The sequence below is a fragment of the Amphibalanus amphitrite genome, unplaced genomic scaffold (assembly GCF_019059575.1).
Source record: "Amphibalanus amphitrite isolate SeventyFive unplaced genomic scaffold, NRLGWU_Aamphi_draft 001794F_arrow, whole genome shotgun sequence".
Taxonomy (NCBI): Eukaryota; Metazoa; Arthropoda; class Thecostraca; order Balanomorpha; family Balanidae; genus Amphibalanus; species Amphibalanus amphitrite.
In genome coordinates this window covers 500-17841 of record NW_024883287.1, presented here as the reverse complement: position 1 = coordinate 17841, position 17342 = coordinate 500, and the positions used below count along the sequence as shown (strand labels likewise).

Genomic DNA, 17342 nt, shown 5'->3' with positions numbered 1-17342 from the left:
TGTCTGGGAGCTTTCATTGGGGGGGGGGGGGCGGATGGGTGAAAATATGTTTTTGGTGGTGGATGGCGGTCTTGAGAAAAACATCTGATGATGTACTCGTATGTGAGAGGTCGGTTGCATATCGTTGATGTCATAATCCATTTTACGGTTTTGTATATTTTATTTCACATCGACATTGACGTATGTCAATATGGATCTGTCCAGATCAGCTTCGGTCGATCCGGACATCCTGTTCGCCTACCAATGCAGCACTAATACGAACCATGAAATGCTATAATTTACGGATTAAGGCCACAATTCCTACTACGTAATGCCATTGCCCTACCGGCAAACATCGCAAGGCAGCTAAGCAGTGGACCTTCAGGGTCCCACAGCTCACGCAGGCCGTTCTCTAAGGGCAGGAGCTCGTGCATTGTTTCCTATCACCATGGCAACGAGCACATTGCATACTGCAATGCTCGCTAAACTGAGCACGCGAACTGGATGGTATACTGACACCAATACGCTCCGAAAATAGGCGAGGTCAGCTGTCTATAAACTGCACTATGTAGACAGTTGCGATTCCTGGCCGCGGCTATCAAGATTCAAGGCGATACGGTCTCTGGATCTGGATGGGTGCTGCTCTGTTATTCCAGAGCTCTGCCGACATTACCGGCGTTCGCTTCGATCCAGTCTTGGAACTCTGGAAGGAGAGCACATTACTAGTCAACACGAGGAAGGCGCGCTAGAGTCAACTGACACCGACCTTTAAGCGGAGCTCTGTTGAATAGCAAACGTCGGCGATATGACAAACAATGCTTAGGAGGAAAGTGAAGACTTAGAAGAGTAGCGACCATCAATCATCGTTATTGTTGATTCATAATTACTGAATGAATGAAACCTTGTGTTGGCCTCGTGGCCGGCGTCCTACTAACCTGAGACGCGGGCGTAGACTCCCGGATAGCCGGCCTCTGCGCAGCCCTTTCCGAAGCTGACCACTCCGGCCAGAGTGAACACCTCCTCCCTGGACTTCATCATCATCGGACCGCCGCTGTCACCCTGTGGGGAGCGCAACACGATCAGTACGGACGATCAGAACAAGGATACAACGGGCTCTGCTGACCTGGGAGCATAGAACAAGACAAGCCCGCGGAAGGCCATCAGAATCGAACGGGAACAGATTTCCGCTTCCCTGGCACTTATCTTACATTGCTCGCTGGTATCGAGTGCGGAATCCCAGCAAGACCTATTTTCAGATGGCTGATTCTTCATCCCCTTTCCCGTCCTTTCCCGCTGAATTCCTCCCTTTACAGACATCGCTCCACATCCTCACTATACCTGTGTCCTCCTTCCCCACCCATCACTCCCTTCCCTCATCCGTAAAAGCCCTCTGCGCTTTTGACAGGAATCCTTCTCCTTACCTGACAGGTATCCTTTCCGCCAGCCTCCAGTCCTGCGCAGATCATCTGATCGGTCACCGTCAGACCGAGAGACTCATAGTTGGACACACACTTATCATTATCCACCACTGGAACGTGCACATAGTGCACCACGGGCGGCCGCTCGGGGCTGCCGGCGCGCTTCACCCCCCATCCGGCCAGCACGGCCGTCCGATCAGGGAAACAGGCCGAACTGGTGCGGCTGCCGGAGCACGGCGTCTCCGGCAGGCAGATCGGACGCACCCGGCCGTCCTCGGCGTCAAAGAGCGGCTGCAGAGACTCCTCCAGTCTGGGGGTGATGGAGGGGTGGTTAGAGACAGGGGTACAGCGGCTGCAGAGACTCCTTCAGCCTGGGGGTGATGAGGGGTGGTTAGAGGCAGTGGTACAGCAGCTGCGGGGACTTCTCCAGTTCAGTGTGAGGATCATGAAATGATGGTTATGGCTACAGGGGCACATATTTAGGTAGGGGAGAGTGGGGCAAAGCGGCCACCCTAACGCTTCTCACGATGCCAACGCTTGATTTTTAAACTTGGAAAAATTCTTTCTATACCAATGTGATCCCTATTAAGTTGCCTTTTATTTCAACTGCGTTTTATTTCCAAAGGCGTTCACATATGAAAGATATTGACAAAACTTTAAACCTATGCATATTGGCCACTTTGCCCCATACCTTGGGGCAAAGCGGCCACCGGCGTCTTCTCAAGTCCCGATATGAGAAACAAAATAGTTGCCTCGTGTACGACTAGGGTATTTGATGGTGACAAGGTTAAGCGAGGATGGATGTTTGCTTTATCATCTTCCACCTGTAGGTAAACAAAGAAAGGATTTTCATGAAAATAAACATTTAATTGCATTATTTGGTAACTCATGCAACTGAAAGTCGCCAAGATGAATGCATGACGACAAATTTGAATATAAATAATGTTTTTAATCCAGATGGAAGCAACTTATGGCCAATTGGGGGGTGGCCACTTTGCCCCGGCCACTTTGCCCCACGCATACCGTCCGAGACAAAAACATTCCAGCTTTGCTATAAGTGGGGTAAAAAAAAAATAAAATTGGTAGAATACATGTACGATAACCATGTAATGCATGGACAAGAACGCTTATAAAAATTCCAAACGGTTATGGAAAAACCTAACATTTAAAAATTGTAAACATAGTTGGTAACCTGGCAAGAAATGCTTTTCCGTGTTTCACAGAACAATGGTGATGGGCCTGAAACCCCGGTCTGGCTCATTCGAACGACCGTGAAGAGAAGCATAATTGGAAACCATAAATTGGAACTGACGCCAGCTATGAAGGGCTAAAACGATGGGTGGCCGCTTTGCCCCGGGTGGCCGCTTTGCCCCACTCTCCCCTACTTCTGCAGATATATATCCAGTCTAAGAAGAAAAGCGGAAATGTGGATGGAGTGATAGCGTTACATGAGCTGATGGAGACTCGGACAACGGAAAATGAGTGCCGTCTTCACAGAGTACAGATATCCATGGTGAATAAAAGCGCCCATCAAATATAACGGGTAAACGCACCCATAAAGAAAACGACATATTTTATACGGTTGTATAGGCACAGAGTTTCAATATAGAATAGCGTTATCTAACTATTCATCTGTTACTGTTTATGGTACTTAAATCACATCGACATGCTCCGTTCAGTCGCTATTTACGCCACCGCCTTCACTCACTCGAGCAATGACATATCGTTGTTGAGTGTGCTGCTGCTGTACCCTGGGTGCACGATAATCCGTTTGACCTTGAACTCGATCTCCTCGGGGTCGGTCGAGGTCGTGTGCTTCCGGATCAGCACCACCGTGGACACTGCCGGCCTCGGCTTGCCACGTCTGCCGGAGAATATTTTCAAATCGTCAGCCCATTCCTCAAGTATGAAACGCACTTTAGGATAACATTGCGTTAGGAAAGATATATAAACAATTTTCCACGCATCACACCTAGAACGGAGAAATGAGCAAAATTAGGTACTTCCGACAAACATCCCATAAATCGTCTTGCCATTCCCACTCTGTGATGTATCTAAAATAAACGACTGTAGCGATAGTGAAATGCGTTATGGAGGCGCATAAAGGTAGATGACATTTACCTGGTCGTGCAGTGAGCTGCAGTCAGGATGAACTTGTGGTTGATGATGCTGCCGCCGCAAGAAGGCTTCCTGAACTTGCTCCTGAACGGACTGGCCAGTCCCACCTGGGAAGGGGGGGGGGCAGACGGTAGTGTAAACTTATTGCATATAGGGAAGTGGCAGCTGGAAAAAAATATAATATTGCTGAAACTCTTCTGATAATTACGAAAAAAGGATTTGCTGACTTTTGGCGTAACAAGTCGGGAAAATACCAGATTACAGTAACCATATCCGTACGGATGCCTCGTTGGTCGAAAAGTTTCGTCGGCACCAACATCGAATCTGTATACCAAGCCACATTTTTCTATAAACAACGCACATTCAAACAAAGCGAGCTAAATGCAACACGTACAGTAGGTCTACTAAAAAAGTCCCCCGCTCCAGAGGCGGCCGGCCGGCCGAACCCCCGGATTCCAGCCCCGACTCTATTGCGCAGGCCGCGGCAGTGACACGGGTCAGGTCGCGGCGCCCGGCGAGTGGGTCAGTGGGTCAGTTGGCGGCGGCCGGCCGTGGAGTGAGGACGCCGTGTGTGGGGCGCAGGGATGCCGCAGTGCGGGAGGGGAAGATAGTGACTCTGCACGATGCCGGAAATGATGCCTTTGTGATCTAAATCAAACACCTGCACTGCAGTGCATATCCTCCATTGCCCCATTCCTATTATATCATAATCCTTCAATAATCCGTAATGATCATTCAGCGCAAGCAAGCAAACAAAACAACCCGTTTAGCGGCGACATCATCTCGGATAATAAAGCGACAGTGATGATTAGAATTGACTTAGCGCGAGGGCAAATCGAGGGGTATATATGCATCAGATTTTATTCTCATCTTTCAAATTAAGATTGGGGATCTTGTCCAACAAGTCGGCGGCCGTTCTAGACGTAGATAAATGCTTTGTTTTCGGTCGCATCATTATCTGCAATAATTCGAAGCGAGGTTTAACCTTCGCGGGCCGAGAAGAAGGGGTGGATGCCGCCACCATGTATTTTTTTGCGGTAGCTCAAAGCACACTGATGATAGAAGGCTGACATTTCATATGCCTGACATTTGATTCAAGCCGGATCATTTGAAATCAACCACGTTTTCATGTCAGGTCACTTAACTATGACGTCTTAAGTTAACCTCTGCAGACTGCACGGTTGTTGGTTATAAAATGATGCAAATCCGTAATGCACTTAGTGTCATAAAAGCATAATGGGAAAATATGGAAACTGTTGATTTGGCGTCAGAAATGACCTAAAACTATACCTCAAGCACATGAAATCGTGACTTCATACATTCTTGGCAAGGTTTAATGCTTCACTTTTGCATTGTTCACCTTGCGTGACGGAGTGCTCGTTAAAGGGACCCTCCCACCTTAACATTAGATTTGAGTTGAGATAGCCAAAATGGGGTCCCTGGCTCACAATTACCGGTTTCGGCACTCACAACATCGAGAAATGCCTTAAATCGGAAATATTGAATTTCAAAATTGCAGCATTTTGATTCAGAGGGGCTAATGCTTAGGAATACCCCTCTGAATGTGTGACGTCAGCGCAGATATCTAACGATTTTTAAATGTTTGACTAAAACGTTTTGTAGCACGCGGTGGTATATGCTATTTGCGCGCAACATCTGCCGCAAACGCCGCACTTCTAAAATAAAGTCGCTAGAAACAGTGGAGATCCCAAAAAAGTAAACAAAAGTAAAAGCCTAATATCTTGAAAACCGGTGAATATTTTTCGGTGAAATTTGGTAGATATTCGTTTTCGCTCTTTCTGAACCGAGCGACATCACTTTCATGCCAATTCATAAACTTTTTTGAAGGTGGGAGGGTCCCTTTAATAGGAATGCTTCGTCAATAACTCCCGATCAAAATGAGCTAGCCAGTCGGGACAGCCTTCAGTGGACTCTGCAAGACTTGCGGAATCAAATGCTATGCAACATGTCCTCCTTTCAACAGCTTCGCGACCTGTGTTGCCCTAACATGACATTGACCTAAACATCCTAAATTGCTTCACCTAAGGAAAAAAGCACATAAATCGACGCGTCTGAGAACAGAAAACACGATTGTATCGAAATGACGGTAATGCGACCATTTTTTGCGAAGTTATTCACCAAAAACCGATCCAATGCCTTGGGCCCTTGACCTGCCCTAAGAGGTCACTGATATTTTATGAAAATGGGTTAACAGTCGCTGCGTCACGTAACGACGCAAGCGCTCGTTTTTTCCGCGAGGCTCTAGCAGTTAGCTCAATTATAGGAACTAAACATGGGGTTGGGGAATCGCTCCCTTCTCACTCACCATTTGGCCGGGATAGTGTTTGCAATTATTGTTAAAATCTAACATTTTAAGATTTCAAATGACTCCCATTTTTCCCCGCCCAAGTCTTTCAACTCAAGGCCATAACACCAGGTCACGTCAAGTGACCTTACCTCAAGGAAAGTTCCTTTGCTGATCATATCTAAATACATCGACTAACCGATCGCTTTAGAACCTTCAGCGATTTCAATGGGCAACAGTATATGTATTTGAAACGTTTACTTCGCAAGTTTGACATTGCTGACAGAAAGGTCGAGTCAATTTTGAGATCGCTTAAGTCAATGGGAGAAAGTTGAACTGCGCTTTTTTGGACGGAACGCATAATAAACACTCTGAAAACATGTGGTGCCTGATGAGATACAATACTGAATGAGAAAATTGTTTGTTTTGTTGGGAGCCATCTTTTTCGGTCTGAGAAGGCCCTTGTGCAGAGCTATGACATAACTATGCTCTGAGTCTGGTGTAGTAATTTGGTCGTGCGAGCCAGCGACAGTGATCTGCGAAAGCGTGACTGTTCCCGTGGGACGATGGCCCTGTCGGGACGGTCCAGCCGTCTCCCAAACGGTCACCCGAAGAGGATTATGTGTCCTGGAATGGATCCGACATCAACTACAGGCTGGCTGGTGGGGTGACCTCCAGTCCAGAGAGGGAAGCATGAAGACTAGGGGCGATGCGGATTGGTTTTTCCTGAGGATAGCGAGGACGGAAGGAATCCAGCACCCTTGACCCTTCCTTATACTGAATGTATCTCAGACTCTTAAATCTCTTAAGCGTTTTTTTTTCTCGACATCGTCAAGATGTCATTAATAAAAATATGAAATCCGTGAGGATAAATTAAATATAGAAATTGTGGCCAACAGAACATTATCAGTTGCATTCAACATACTCGTAAGCATGATCACACACCCAGCTTACACATGAGCCATGTAATAAATATTTTTGATAGACATGCTTAAGTTATGAAATCATCTTAAGTGTTGTAAAGTTCCACGATACGGATCTAATATCCTGCTATGCATCATGACCATTTATGGTCAGGTCATGTCTTTGAACATAGGCCAAATTCTTCAAATGACCTTTAAAGATCAGCTTTTGATTCACTCGAAGCGTTTTGATAAGAGGAACACGAGGCTGGTAAAATTAATTTCATGCAAGTTTAGCTTAAAACTTTTAGTGTTTGTGGAAAATCAATTGGTTTTCTCATAATACCGATGGTGGCAGTTGCTGTTATTTACGTGCTAAGCTGTTGACCTTAATCAAATCTGACAATATTATTCAGACATAGCGGTAAACGAGCTGCTTGTTGTGTTAGGTTAGGCTCTTTCATAATAATAAGAATAACCAGTAACCTCATAATATAAATCAGAAATAGGAGCCAAAAAGTTATATTTGAAATTATCGAATATTTCGCTCCTGGAGCTTCGTCATCCTGGCTGACGAAGCTCCAGGAGCGAAATATTCGATAATTTTAAATATAACTTTTTGGCTCCTATTTCTGATTGACATTATGAGGTTACTGGTTATTCTTATATTATTACCTATTATTCATCATGAGCCTCAAGCAGAGTTTCAGCTTTTTAAGAAGTTAGGCTCTTTCAGTCGATTTCAGAGTGGGAAGGATGACAGGAATTAGGGGGAGACAGGGGGCCTGGGCGGGAGTCCTGGGCCTCATGCTCCGCTGGGGCCGAGCCCATCACGTGGGTTGGATTGCCCTGACACATGGATAGCCCTGGGCGGTGTTTCACGGCCCCGCGCTGCAGCACGCTGCGCTGCGCTGCCATGCATTGTTGTGGCGGTTGATATGAATTCGGCTCCACGCTAGCGTTACGAGCTTCCGAGTCTGTTGATGTTTCCATGGAAATTGGAAACCCAATGCACCGGTGCGCGCAACGCACCCTGTCCAAGCAAAATTTTACCATCGATGACCTCTGGTGACATGATCTTTTGCTCTGACCCGATCTAACATTGGCTGAAGTATTTTTTTCTTCTTTTTGCTACTTCTGACGCTACTTCGAATACCACTTAAATGCCCAAAGCTGAGTTATAAGAATGATGTTCAATCCCCATTTCCCCTCCAACAGGGCGTGAGAGTCTAGGCATTCCTGTGGGGCAAGGGCTAACAATGACTATCTCATAATCATTGTCGCCATGAACATCTACTGCCATTCTTTAACACCGGTTTCGCTGCGCTGAGCGGTGGCCGTCCCGTTTGTTGGATTCTACAGCTGGCTGGCGGAAAGCGTTACCGGCCGCCCGTCCACCGCCCGCGGGCCGGACCGAGCGGTCCCGCTGACCCTACCTGACATGAGCCCGGCGCGATATGGGACGGGCAGACGGGGGTTCGGCTCAGCGAAGGCAGCGCCCACTGGTGCTGGGGACTTTTTTAATAGACCTACTGTACCCAGGCGACTGTACTTTATGTAAGCGTACTTACGATCCAGGGGAACTCTCCCTTCTTGGCCTCAGCACCTCCCACAATCCTGGTGCTGTACTTGTTTCGGCCGCAGATTGAGTTCAGATCGGACGACGCTGCCGGCGCCTCTGTAGTAGTGCCCGCAGCGGCAGCGGCAGCGGCGGCGGCGGCGGCGGCTGCAGCGGCGGCTGTGGCAGCGTCCGTCCCCTCCGCCGGTGCTGGCTTCTCGGTTGTAGTAGTGGTGGTGGTCGTGGTGGTGGTGGTGGTAAGCCACCAGGCGTTGACAGTCGTCCCCTCCGGCTCAGTCGACGCTTGGGTTGTTGACTGAGTTGGTGCCTGAGTGGTTGTAGACTGAGTGGTAGACTGAGTGGTCGTAGACTGGGTCGTGGACTGAGTGGTTGTTGTGGTGGACTGTGTTGTGGACTGCGTTGGTGCCTGAGTCGTCGAAGGAGTCGTTGCCGGCGTCACAGGACTGGCCGCCGCCGGCTGCGACTCTCCACCGGTCGCAGTGTCTCCGTCGCGCGCGGCGGTGACGGAGCAGCGGAGTCTCCCGGTGCCGGTGCGCGCGCTGCGCAGCTCGAGGACGATCGACTCGCTGACGCCCAGGTCGGGCGCCACGCTGCCGGCGTCGACGATCAGCCGCCGGGAGTCGGAGGGACGCAGCACTACGTAGTCGTTACGTGATAGGGTGAAGTCGTCACAGCGCAGCTGAAGCCGACCGGTTCCGGACTGTTGGAAACAGGGGAGAACGGTTAGAGCGCGGTTAGAGAGGGGGAATGAGATGAAAGACCTGACTTCTGGACTCTGAAGTCGTAACAGAGGAGAATAGCTCAACGAAAAAGAGACTAGGAGAGACAGAATTATAAAGAGGAAGAGAAAGAACAGATGCCGAGATAAACAAGCGTTATAGGATCCTGTGGACGTGCTGAACATAAGAAAGCGATAATCTACAAAGATAGCGGTAATCCAAAAAGTGGTTTTGTGATCCACACTGAAACACTGTAAGCCGAATGACAGTCACTTGCAATGAGAAGCAAAGCAGAATGTTTCTTTATATTGTATTGAAAACTAATTGAAAATAACAAACAAAAATGCAATTACGACCGAAGACACCACGTGGGTACTTACATTGCTCATTTTAAAAAGCCAGGTGACCCAGGTGTTGGGCGGGTACTGTTCGGGGTAGTTGGGCGACTCCAGGGTGGCAGTGACACCGTCTCTGAGCTCGTACCGGCCTGGTCCAGACACTGCAGTAGAAGGGGGCATCACTGGTCAGTGGTCACTGTCAGTCATCTTGTTAGTCATAACAACGGTTGGCTTGGGTACCTACATACCTACCCCGCCCCAGAATAACTGATCATCACAGCCAGTAGAATCACTCTTGTGTATTTCTGTCCCGAATTTTCTGCGGATTCTCACTTCCGACTGTTATTGTTCTGGCTGCTGTTGCAGTCTTCTTCTCTTTAGTGCTACTGTAGTGTGCACTATTGCAGTCTCCGTATTTTGATGCTACTGTAGTGTATACTGTTGCAGTCTCCATACCGTGGTGCTACTGTAGTGTGCACTATTGCAGTCTCCATATTTTGGTGTTACTGTTGTGTGCACTATTGCAGTCTCCATATTTTGGTGTTACTGTAGTGTGTGCTGTTGCAGTCTCCATACCGTGGTGCTACTGTAGTGTGTGCTGTTGCAGTCTCCATATCGTGGTGCTACTGTAGTGTGTACTGTTGCAGTCTATACCGTGGTGCTACTTTAGTGTGTACTGTTGCAGTCTCCATTTCCTGATGTTACTGTAGTGTGTACTGTTGCAGTCTCCATACCGTGGTGCTATCGGTGTGTGTAGGGGAGAGTGGGGCACATTCGTGCATGGGGCACATTCGTTTTCAGCAGTTTATGGGAACACGAGTGACTGCACGAGCTCAAGGTAAATTATGGAAATATGTCTATCATTGCCGCCCTTCGTTCACCGTAGAAGACAACACTGTACCTGCTGTCATGCTTGATAAAAACGCAAATTTGTAATATTCGTGAGCTTTCCAAACTTTTCTAATATCATCCATTTTCGTGATCCTGACTCGGAAATGTGGTTCAGCTTTTCAAAATTGGGGGTGAAGAAGCCCACTCTATTCACGGAACTGCTGCAAACTTGTTTGTTAAAAAAGTGTCATTTTTCAAAAAGAAATTTTGAAATATATTACTAATAACGTTGTGGGACAGGTTCGTGTACGCACTGCCTGGGGGCACATTCGTGCATATTTTTTTTTAGTTTTTGCGATTTATGACTTTATCTGTAGTAGGTTTCTCTAATGACGCTCGCCTGACTCAGTCTCGACTGCTTGCGACGTCGTGACGAGCAATTCACGCGAACTTGGCGAGGTCACGGAGGCCGGCAGTTGGCACATTCTTGTTGGCCAGCCCATTCTTTCTACTTTTGTTGTGCAATGCATTCTTGTCGAAAGGAATCAAGTGAAATGATCCCCTGCCAATTTCCTTTGGTAAATTTCTGGTAATGCCCGGTAATTTCTCGAATTTTGCCGGGTGAACGGAAGTGCCCCATCTCTTGAACGAATGTGCCCCATAGGTGGGGCAGTTTCGTGCAAATGTTCAGAGTTAATAAAAGTCATTTTTTCTAATGGAAGCAATAATTTTATAGGATAACTTTTAAGAGGAAAACTATCTGCAATAGTTCCTTTCCATACTACAATCAACAATTTTGCCATTGCACTAACCAAAGAACAGATATATGGGTTTATCCATTTTTTGCACGAATGTGCCCCACTCTCCCCTACCATTGCAGTCTCCATGCATGTCGTAGTGCTACTGTAGTACGTAGGTAGGTACTATTGCAGCCTCCATTTGTCGGTTCTGCTGCAATGTGTAATGTTGACGTCTGTATATCTTTTTATACTCTTGTGCGTATTGTTATTTGTTGCACCCCATATTTTTGTGATACTCTTGTGTGTATTGTTGAAGTCTCCATTCCAGCATTACCACTCCAGTGTTCTGCTGCATTGGCAGTGCTGCTATGTTCCCGGTTGAGGTCTTTATCCGGTGTTGATTGTGCTACTGCCTCATTATTGCAGTCTCCATTGCAAAACGTTTTTATATCCTTATTTTATCTCTGTTACTGCTGCAGTCTCCATCCAATGGTGTTGTTGTGTGCTGTTGGAGTCTATACGATGATACTACTGCTGTGCGCGCTATCATGCAGTCCCAAGCCTACTGGTGTAGGTATCATTCCGTTGCAGACACCACTGAGTCTCACCGGTGGTATCCTGGCTGACTTGCTGAAGCGGCAGCTGCGGCAGCATGAAGTAGGTGACCCAGTCTCTGACCCCTCCACGGACCCCGGGTGCAGCGCGCAGACCGAGCAGCCGGCCCTGAGCCGACAGCTGGCCTTGTGCCTGGAACAGATAGGAAGGGCGGTGAGAGGGAGAGAGAGAGAGAGAGAGAGAGAGAGAGAGAGAGAGAGAGAGAGAGAGAGAGAGAGAGAGAGAGAGAGAGAGAGAGAGAGAGAGAGAGAGAGAGAGATAGAGAGAGAGAGAGAGAGAGAGAGAGAGAGAGAGAGAGAAAGATAGGCATTGTAGGTGGTTAACTGATTGGTTACAAGATAACAGTCCAGCATAAAACATACACTGACAGATCAAAACTGGCAAAAATGAACCTACTTACAAGTACTTACGAATGTAAATTATGTGTTGTACTAATCTGTATTTGTATTTGTATTTGTATTTTACATCATCGGCACTCTTCCACTCAAGGTGGCTATTCCGAGCCCTCGTCAAAACAGTAAGCGCGTTAAAAAGACACATAAACAGTTAAACCTGCAAAAGTATAAAAGCACGCTAAAACTAAAAGCACAGCTAAAATGTTTGTATGGTCGCCTATCCATCTAGCTGACTAGGTGACTTTTAATACCTTTCTTAAAGCGCGGACCAGACATGACCTGAAGCTCCGTTCCTATAACATGTTCGTTGTACAGTTTACACGCTCGCTGCTTAAAAGTTCTTTGGCCAAGGCTGGTTCGAACACGCGGTACATGTAAATGACCGGACTGCCTAGTCTGGCGCTCGGAAACATCTCTATTGTACGATATGTCCTGTCGCAGTACCTCAGGCTCACCCCTGCTAATCACCCCGTGTAGCAGACATACGTCGTTCATGTCAATCAACGCACTGACGCGGGAGCCACTCCAAATTCCTAATCACGTCGGACACATGATCATACTTCCGTCTGCCAGATATCACTCTGGCAGCAAAGTTTTGCACTTTCTGCAGTCGCTTTAAGCTCGTTTTGCTGGCACAGCCGAATACCTGACTACAATAGCGCACATGTGACATGACCAAGGCGTCCAGTATAGTCGGAAGTACACTTGGAGGAAGCACATGCCTGGCGTGCATCAGGCCGACAAGAACATGAGATCACAGCTGCTGCCTTGACGAACAGTCCCCTGTGACCTCCTCGGGCTCCTTCATGTTCTGGATTTAATTCAGCATCTAAGAATGCATGTATGTTTTTATGCATCCTTAATTGCAGAGTTGACGGCAGGTTATCAACACGTATACAGCCGGAAATTTCTTGTCGCACACAAGCTCCACCGCACTACACGAATGCCACCCGTCAGGCCACCTGACCAGGCTCAGTGCCCCTAGTCGTCATCCCACCGGCACTGGGCATTGTTCATCCACAAAAACGGCCGATTAGCCCGAGACAGGCAGGTTTGCTGCCGCTGCCGGTTGGCGTGTTTCCGTGCAGAGTTAATCTGAAAACCGACACGTCGCTCCAGCAGGATGAGTGCCGCCTAAGCCAATGGTGAAAACAGCAAATATCGCTAATGCAAAGAGCCGTGTGCACCCGCCGGTGAAACCATCATTTCTTGGAAGCGATAAAACGTGGGTGTAAATATAGCCCGACTTGACGGTAGAGTGATTCTACCCATCAGTTCAGGATGACATCGGTAGATTCAATGTAAAAGTCATGACGGCAGAACAGGCTTGCTCCGCAAAATATGTGATTTTTCTCGGTGATGTGTTCCCCAAAATGTGCCTCTGAACAGTTGATAAACATCGTTAAGCAGCCTAATGATCAGGCGGGGATGCTTCTAATAAATATCAAAAGACCTAAAACTAAAGATAACGGTAATAAAATGAGCCTTACGGGAAGAAGACAGAAAAATAAGGTAGCGAATGGCAGATGATCTCCGTGCACATAATTGCAATTTTTCATAGGTCACTTCTGAAAAATGACGATTTCAAGGACCAGCTTACAAAGCAACTGAGTTCTATAGAAAAGAATAACTTTCGCGTCAGTTTTGAACGGAACAAAATGTTTATCCTGTTCATCTCAGTTAAAGGTAGTGTGCCACCTTTGAAAGATTTCCCATTTTATTTTTCCTAGGATAAGAAGCTTCTGTTTTTACCTAATATCGCAAAAAAAATCAAAAATGGGCCTGGAATAGTGCCTTTTTCGCCTAAAAGTTTATCGGTTTTTCGATATGTATAACAACTGTAGTGGGCTGACCTGCAAACAGGCGTCGGCAACAATCGCGAATGCGGGGCACATGTGACAATAAGCAAAGGTCATTATAGAGTTACGACGTACGGGAATGAGTTATCAGCTGTCTAATCGTAGACAACACAATGTCGAGCCTTAAACTGTACCTAAGCCTGTATTGGTATTGTTTCTTTTATTTGGCTGTCAAACATTATTTATGGTTTGAAATATGATTTTATGTAAAATAATTGATATGAAAAAGCCGTCTCTTAAGTTATGACCCCATTTCACCACACGCAAGTGGCAGAAATGACAATGATCAGCTGACGCATTTTTCTTGGCCGAAGTCAGAGCGCGCGGCCCGACGCACCACCACCGCACCACAAAGTATGAGCAGAAGCCGCGCCCAAAGCCAGGGCCCCGGTAACGTGAGGTAGCCGAGTCGGGGCAGCGTGCGCTGACCCAAGCCGGGGCCGCAGCTTTGGGCGCGGTCTACCGCATCCCCGCGGGCAGCCCCGGGCTATCACATGACACCGGGAGGACGCGCGGCCCCGGCTTGGGTCAGCGCACGCTGCCCCGACTCGGCTACCTCACGTTACCGAGGCCCTGGCTTTGGGCGCGGTCTACCGCACCACCTAACAGGCGTGTTCGAAACCGCAGGAGATGATGATGAACGGGTTTATCGAAACTTGATTGGATGAGCATATAGGTAATAGCGATTTCAGTGTGTGCATTTATTGTTCATAGTGGTGTGAAATGTGGTTGGGGTACGACCGACAACCCGTCGGGGCGAATTTCGCACTAGGGTACTCAAAATTTGAAGAATTTAAGACGTTTCCATGAGTTTTGAAGGTATGGATAAGTTCTAAAAATCCGGTTCTCCTTATCTGGGCCATTAACTCCATACGGTCCAGGAAAGCTGGCACACTACCTTTAAAAATAACATACGAAGGCATGATACAAATGGATCTTGGCGAAAACACCAATATGAGTGATTTGTGTGTATGGAAATGATATTTTTTTTAGTCGGACCTCTCTCCAACGGGCTCATGTCCCAATTATAGGAAGGCAGCAGCTGTGATCTCATGTAGATTAGTAGAACACATAATTTACATTTGTAAGTACTTGTACGTACATTTGTACTATACTTGTAAGTACACCTGCTCCTCCCTCCGTCCTATTCCCCACCCCCAAGCTACGGCTGAAGTGAGAGCCTACCCCACACCTGGTGACGCAGCCGGGGACGACGCCCGCGGAACGGGCGGAGCCGGGAATCGAACCCGAAACCCGGCACCGCCCGCACCGCGGGTCGACGCCCTAACCGACTGCGCCACCAGGGCCAATATGAAATGATAAATGAGAAGAAAATATTAGGAAGTCAGAACACATTTACAATTACCAAAAATATAAAAGGTCGACGTCTCCGACGCTACCATTATATAACCTAGCATTTATAACAAGGCCAATGGTTTTTCCCTGTAAAATAGTAGCGGTCAGATTATGATAAACCGCATAGTGCTCCAATAAAAATGCTCGCACACATACCAGGAGATTGATCTTGGGGTCGGAAGCTGACTAATTAGGTTGACGTATGCAAGCTATACCTACTTCAGATACGATTTAGATTGTGCAGTTAGGGGAAAAGGCGCTAATACTGGGATAGTGAGGAACTAATCTCCTAGTTTAATTCATAAAACCGCCAGCAATTCACTTTGAGAGAATCTTGAGACCGTTGGCTGTTGAACTCGACCAGCTATATAAAGGCGAATGGCTGAATGAGTCTTTAGTGCCCTGGGCTGAATATTGGCAATAGCAGCATCAAAAACTGGCATTTTAGGTTCAACGCTGTCAATAATACTTCAGATGGACCATCGTCACGACTTCATCAACTTCATCAGCACCATTGTCTCAGCTATCGGCACCTTTTCAACTCAGACGACAGAAAAGCCTCATTGGATGTGGTAAAATCTCAGATGCGGTTTTACCAGCACCTCATGAATAATAAGTGAAATATAAAATGTGTCAGCTCACAGCTGTGTAAAATGGCCTGGATTAACATCATAGCCTGGCATAATAAGTGAACAGTAGGACCTCACATTGACGTAGAGCTTCTAACCTAGCCTAGACTTGCGAGGGACATTACCTAGGCTTGCAAGAGGACCCTAGGTTTGCAAGAGGACCTCACCTAGGCTTGCAAGAGGACCCCACCTAGGATTACAAGGGGACCACGCTCGCAAGGGGACCACGCCTAGGTTCGCAGGAGGACCTCACCTTGGTCTGCAAAAAAAAAAAATCAGACCTAGCCTTGCAAGGGGAACCCACATAACCTTCCAAAAGGACCTCACATAGACCTCACGTGGATGCATTAGGATCTCACCCCGAGCAGCACCGTGACCTCGCCTCACCCAGATCAGCACCAGGACCTCACCCACATCAGCACCGTGACCTCACCCAGATCAGCACCGTGACCTTACCCCGAGCAGAAGTGGGACCTCATCCAGATCAGCACCAGAACCTCAACCAAACCAACACCGTGACCTCACCCAGCCCAACACCGTGACCTCACCTGTGCCAGCAGCAGCAGCGCCAGCGCCGCGGGCAGAGTCGATGACGTCATTGTTGCCCAGCTGTCCGCGGCTGTGGACGGCTCAGCGCCTGCTAACCGACTGGCAGTGCGGGAGGCGGCCGGCGGCGACCTGATCTCCCCGAGCCGGGCTCCCCGGCTGACGCGCTCGGCCAATTCCGGCGACCGTCGGCCGGCCGGCCGGCCCCCCAGAGGTCGGGGACCGCCGACCGCGACCGCCGCCGGAGCCGGCCCCCGGCCGACGCACCGGTCAATGTATGCGGCATCCGGCGCCCAGGGGCCGGTCCGCCCAGACTCTGCGGCCAGGAGGATTGCGAGGTCTGCTGGAGGCCGGACGCGGGTGTCATTGCACTTCTGGAAACGGGGCCGCCGCGGCGGATACCTGGCCGAGCATATGCATGCGTTTGGACCTGTTTTCGAGACGGAGCGCAGTCGATTAGCATTGATCTCTCCATGGAAATGGATCGCTCATGATGCACTGACGGTTTCAACACTCGTTGCTGCAACGTTTCAGGCGAGAATGCTGTCTAAGCACCGCAGTGCAATAGTTAATCATACGTTGAGAACAGAAATGCAACAGTGATCTGTACCTGTCGATGGTTCCGGAAATGCAATGCAATGCTCCATAATTGGTTCAAATAATTGTGTTAGCAAACACATTTCGAACCGCTTGCAAATGACGCCACACCGGGTGCCAGGGCGAGCATATGAATACACTGACATAATCTGTTTTACTTTCTTACATTTAACATAAAAAAGTTCCCCTGTGCCTATTTTGCTGAAGTTAGTAACAAAAAAATCAAGATCCTGTCCTTAGGTCGTTAACCTTCTCTAAGAGATCATCGCCGGTCGACCTGCGGTTTTGATATTGGGTAAATACACAGGTAATAAAATGTACCAGTTGCTGCGTCTTTTCGCCGAGCTACAGGACGTATGGCTACAGATATGGTTACTTATAGGTTATAGATTAGTCGCCCGGTTAAAAAGAAAAGC

General features: G+C 48.0%; 1 protein-coding gene across 1 annotated transcript; it reads right to left on the bottom strand.

Annotated features, from left to right (window-relative positions):
- Positions 1-140: 140 nt before the first annotated feature.
- LOC122375197 (transmembrane protease serine 9-like) lies at positions 141-16510 on the bottom strand. Its single transcript, XM_043354448.1, has 9 exons — positions 16332-16510; positions 11538-11676; positions 9401-9519; positions 8294-9001; positions 3519-3622; positions 3106-3261; positions 1401-1707; positions 915-1038; positions 141-682 (listed from the first exon to the last, which is right to left on the bottom strand). The coding sequence occupies exons 1-9, from the start codon at positions 16380-16382 to the stop codon at positions 627-629; spliced, it is 1764 nt and encodes a 587-aa protein (XP_043210383.1). The 5' UTR covers positions 16383-16510; the 3' UTR covers positions 141-626.
- Positions 16511-17342: the final 832 nt, after the last annotated feature.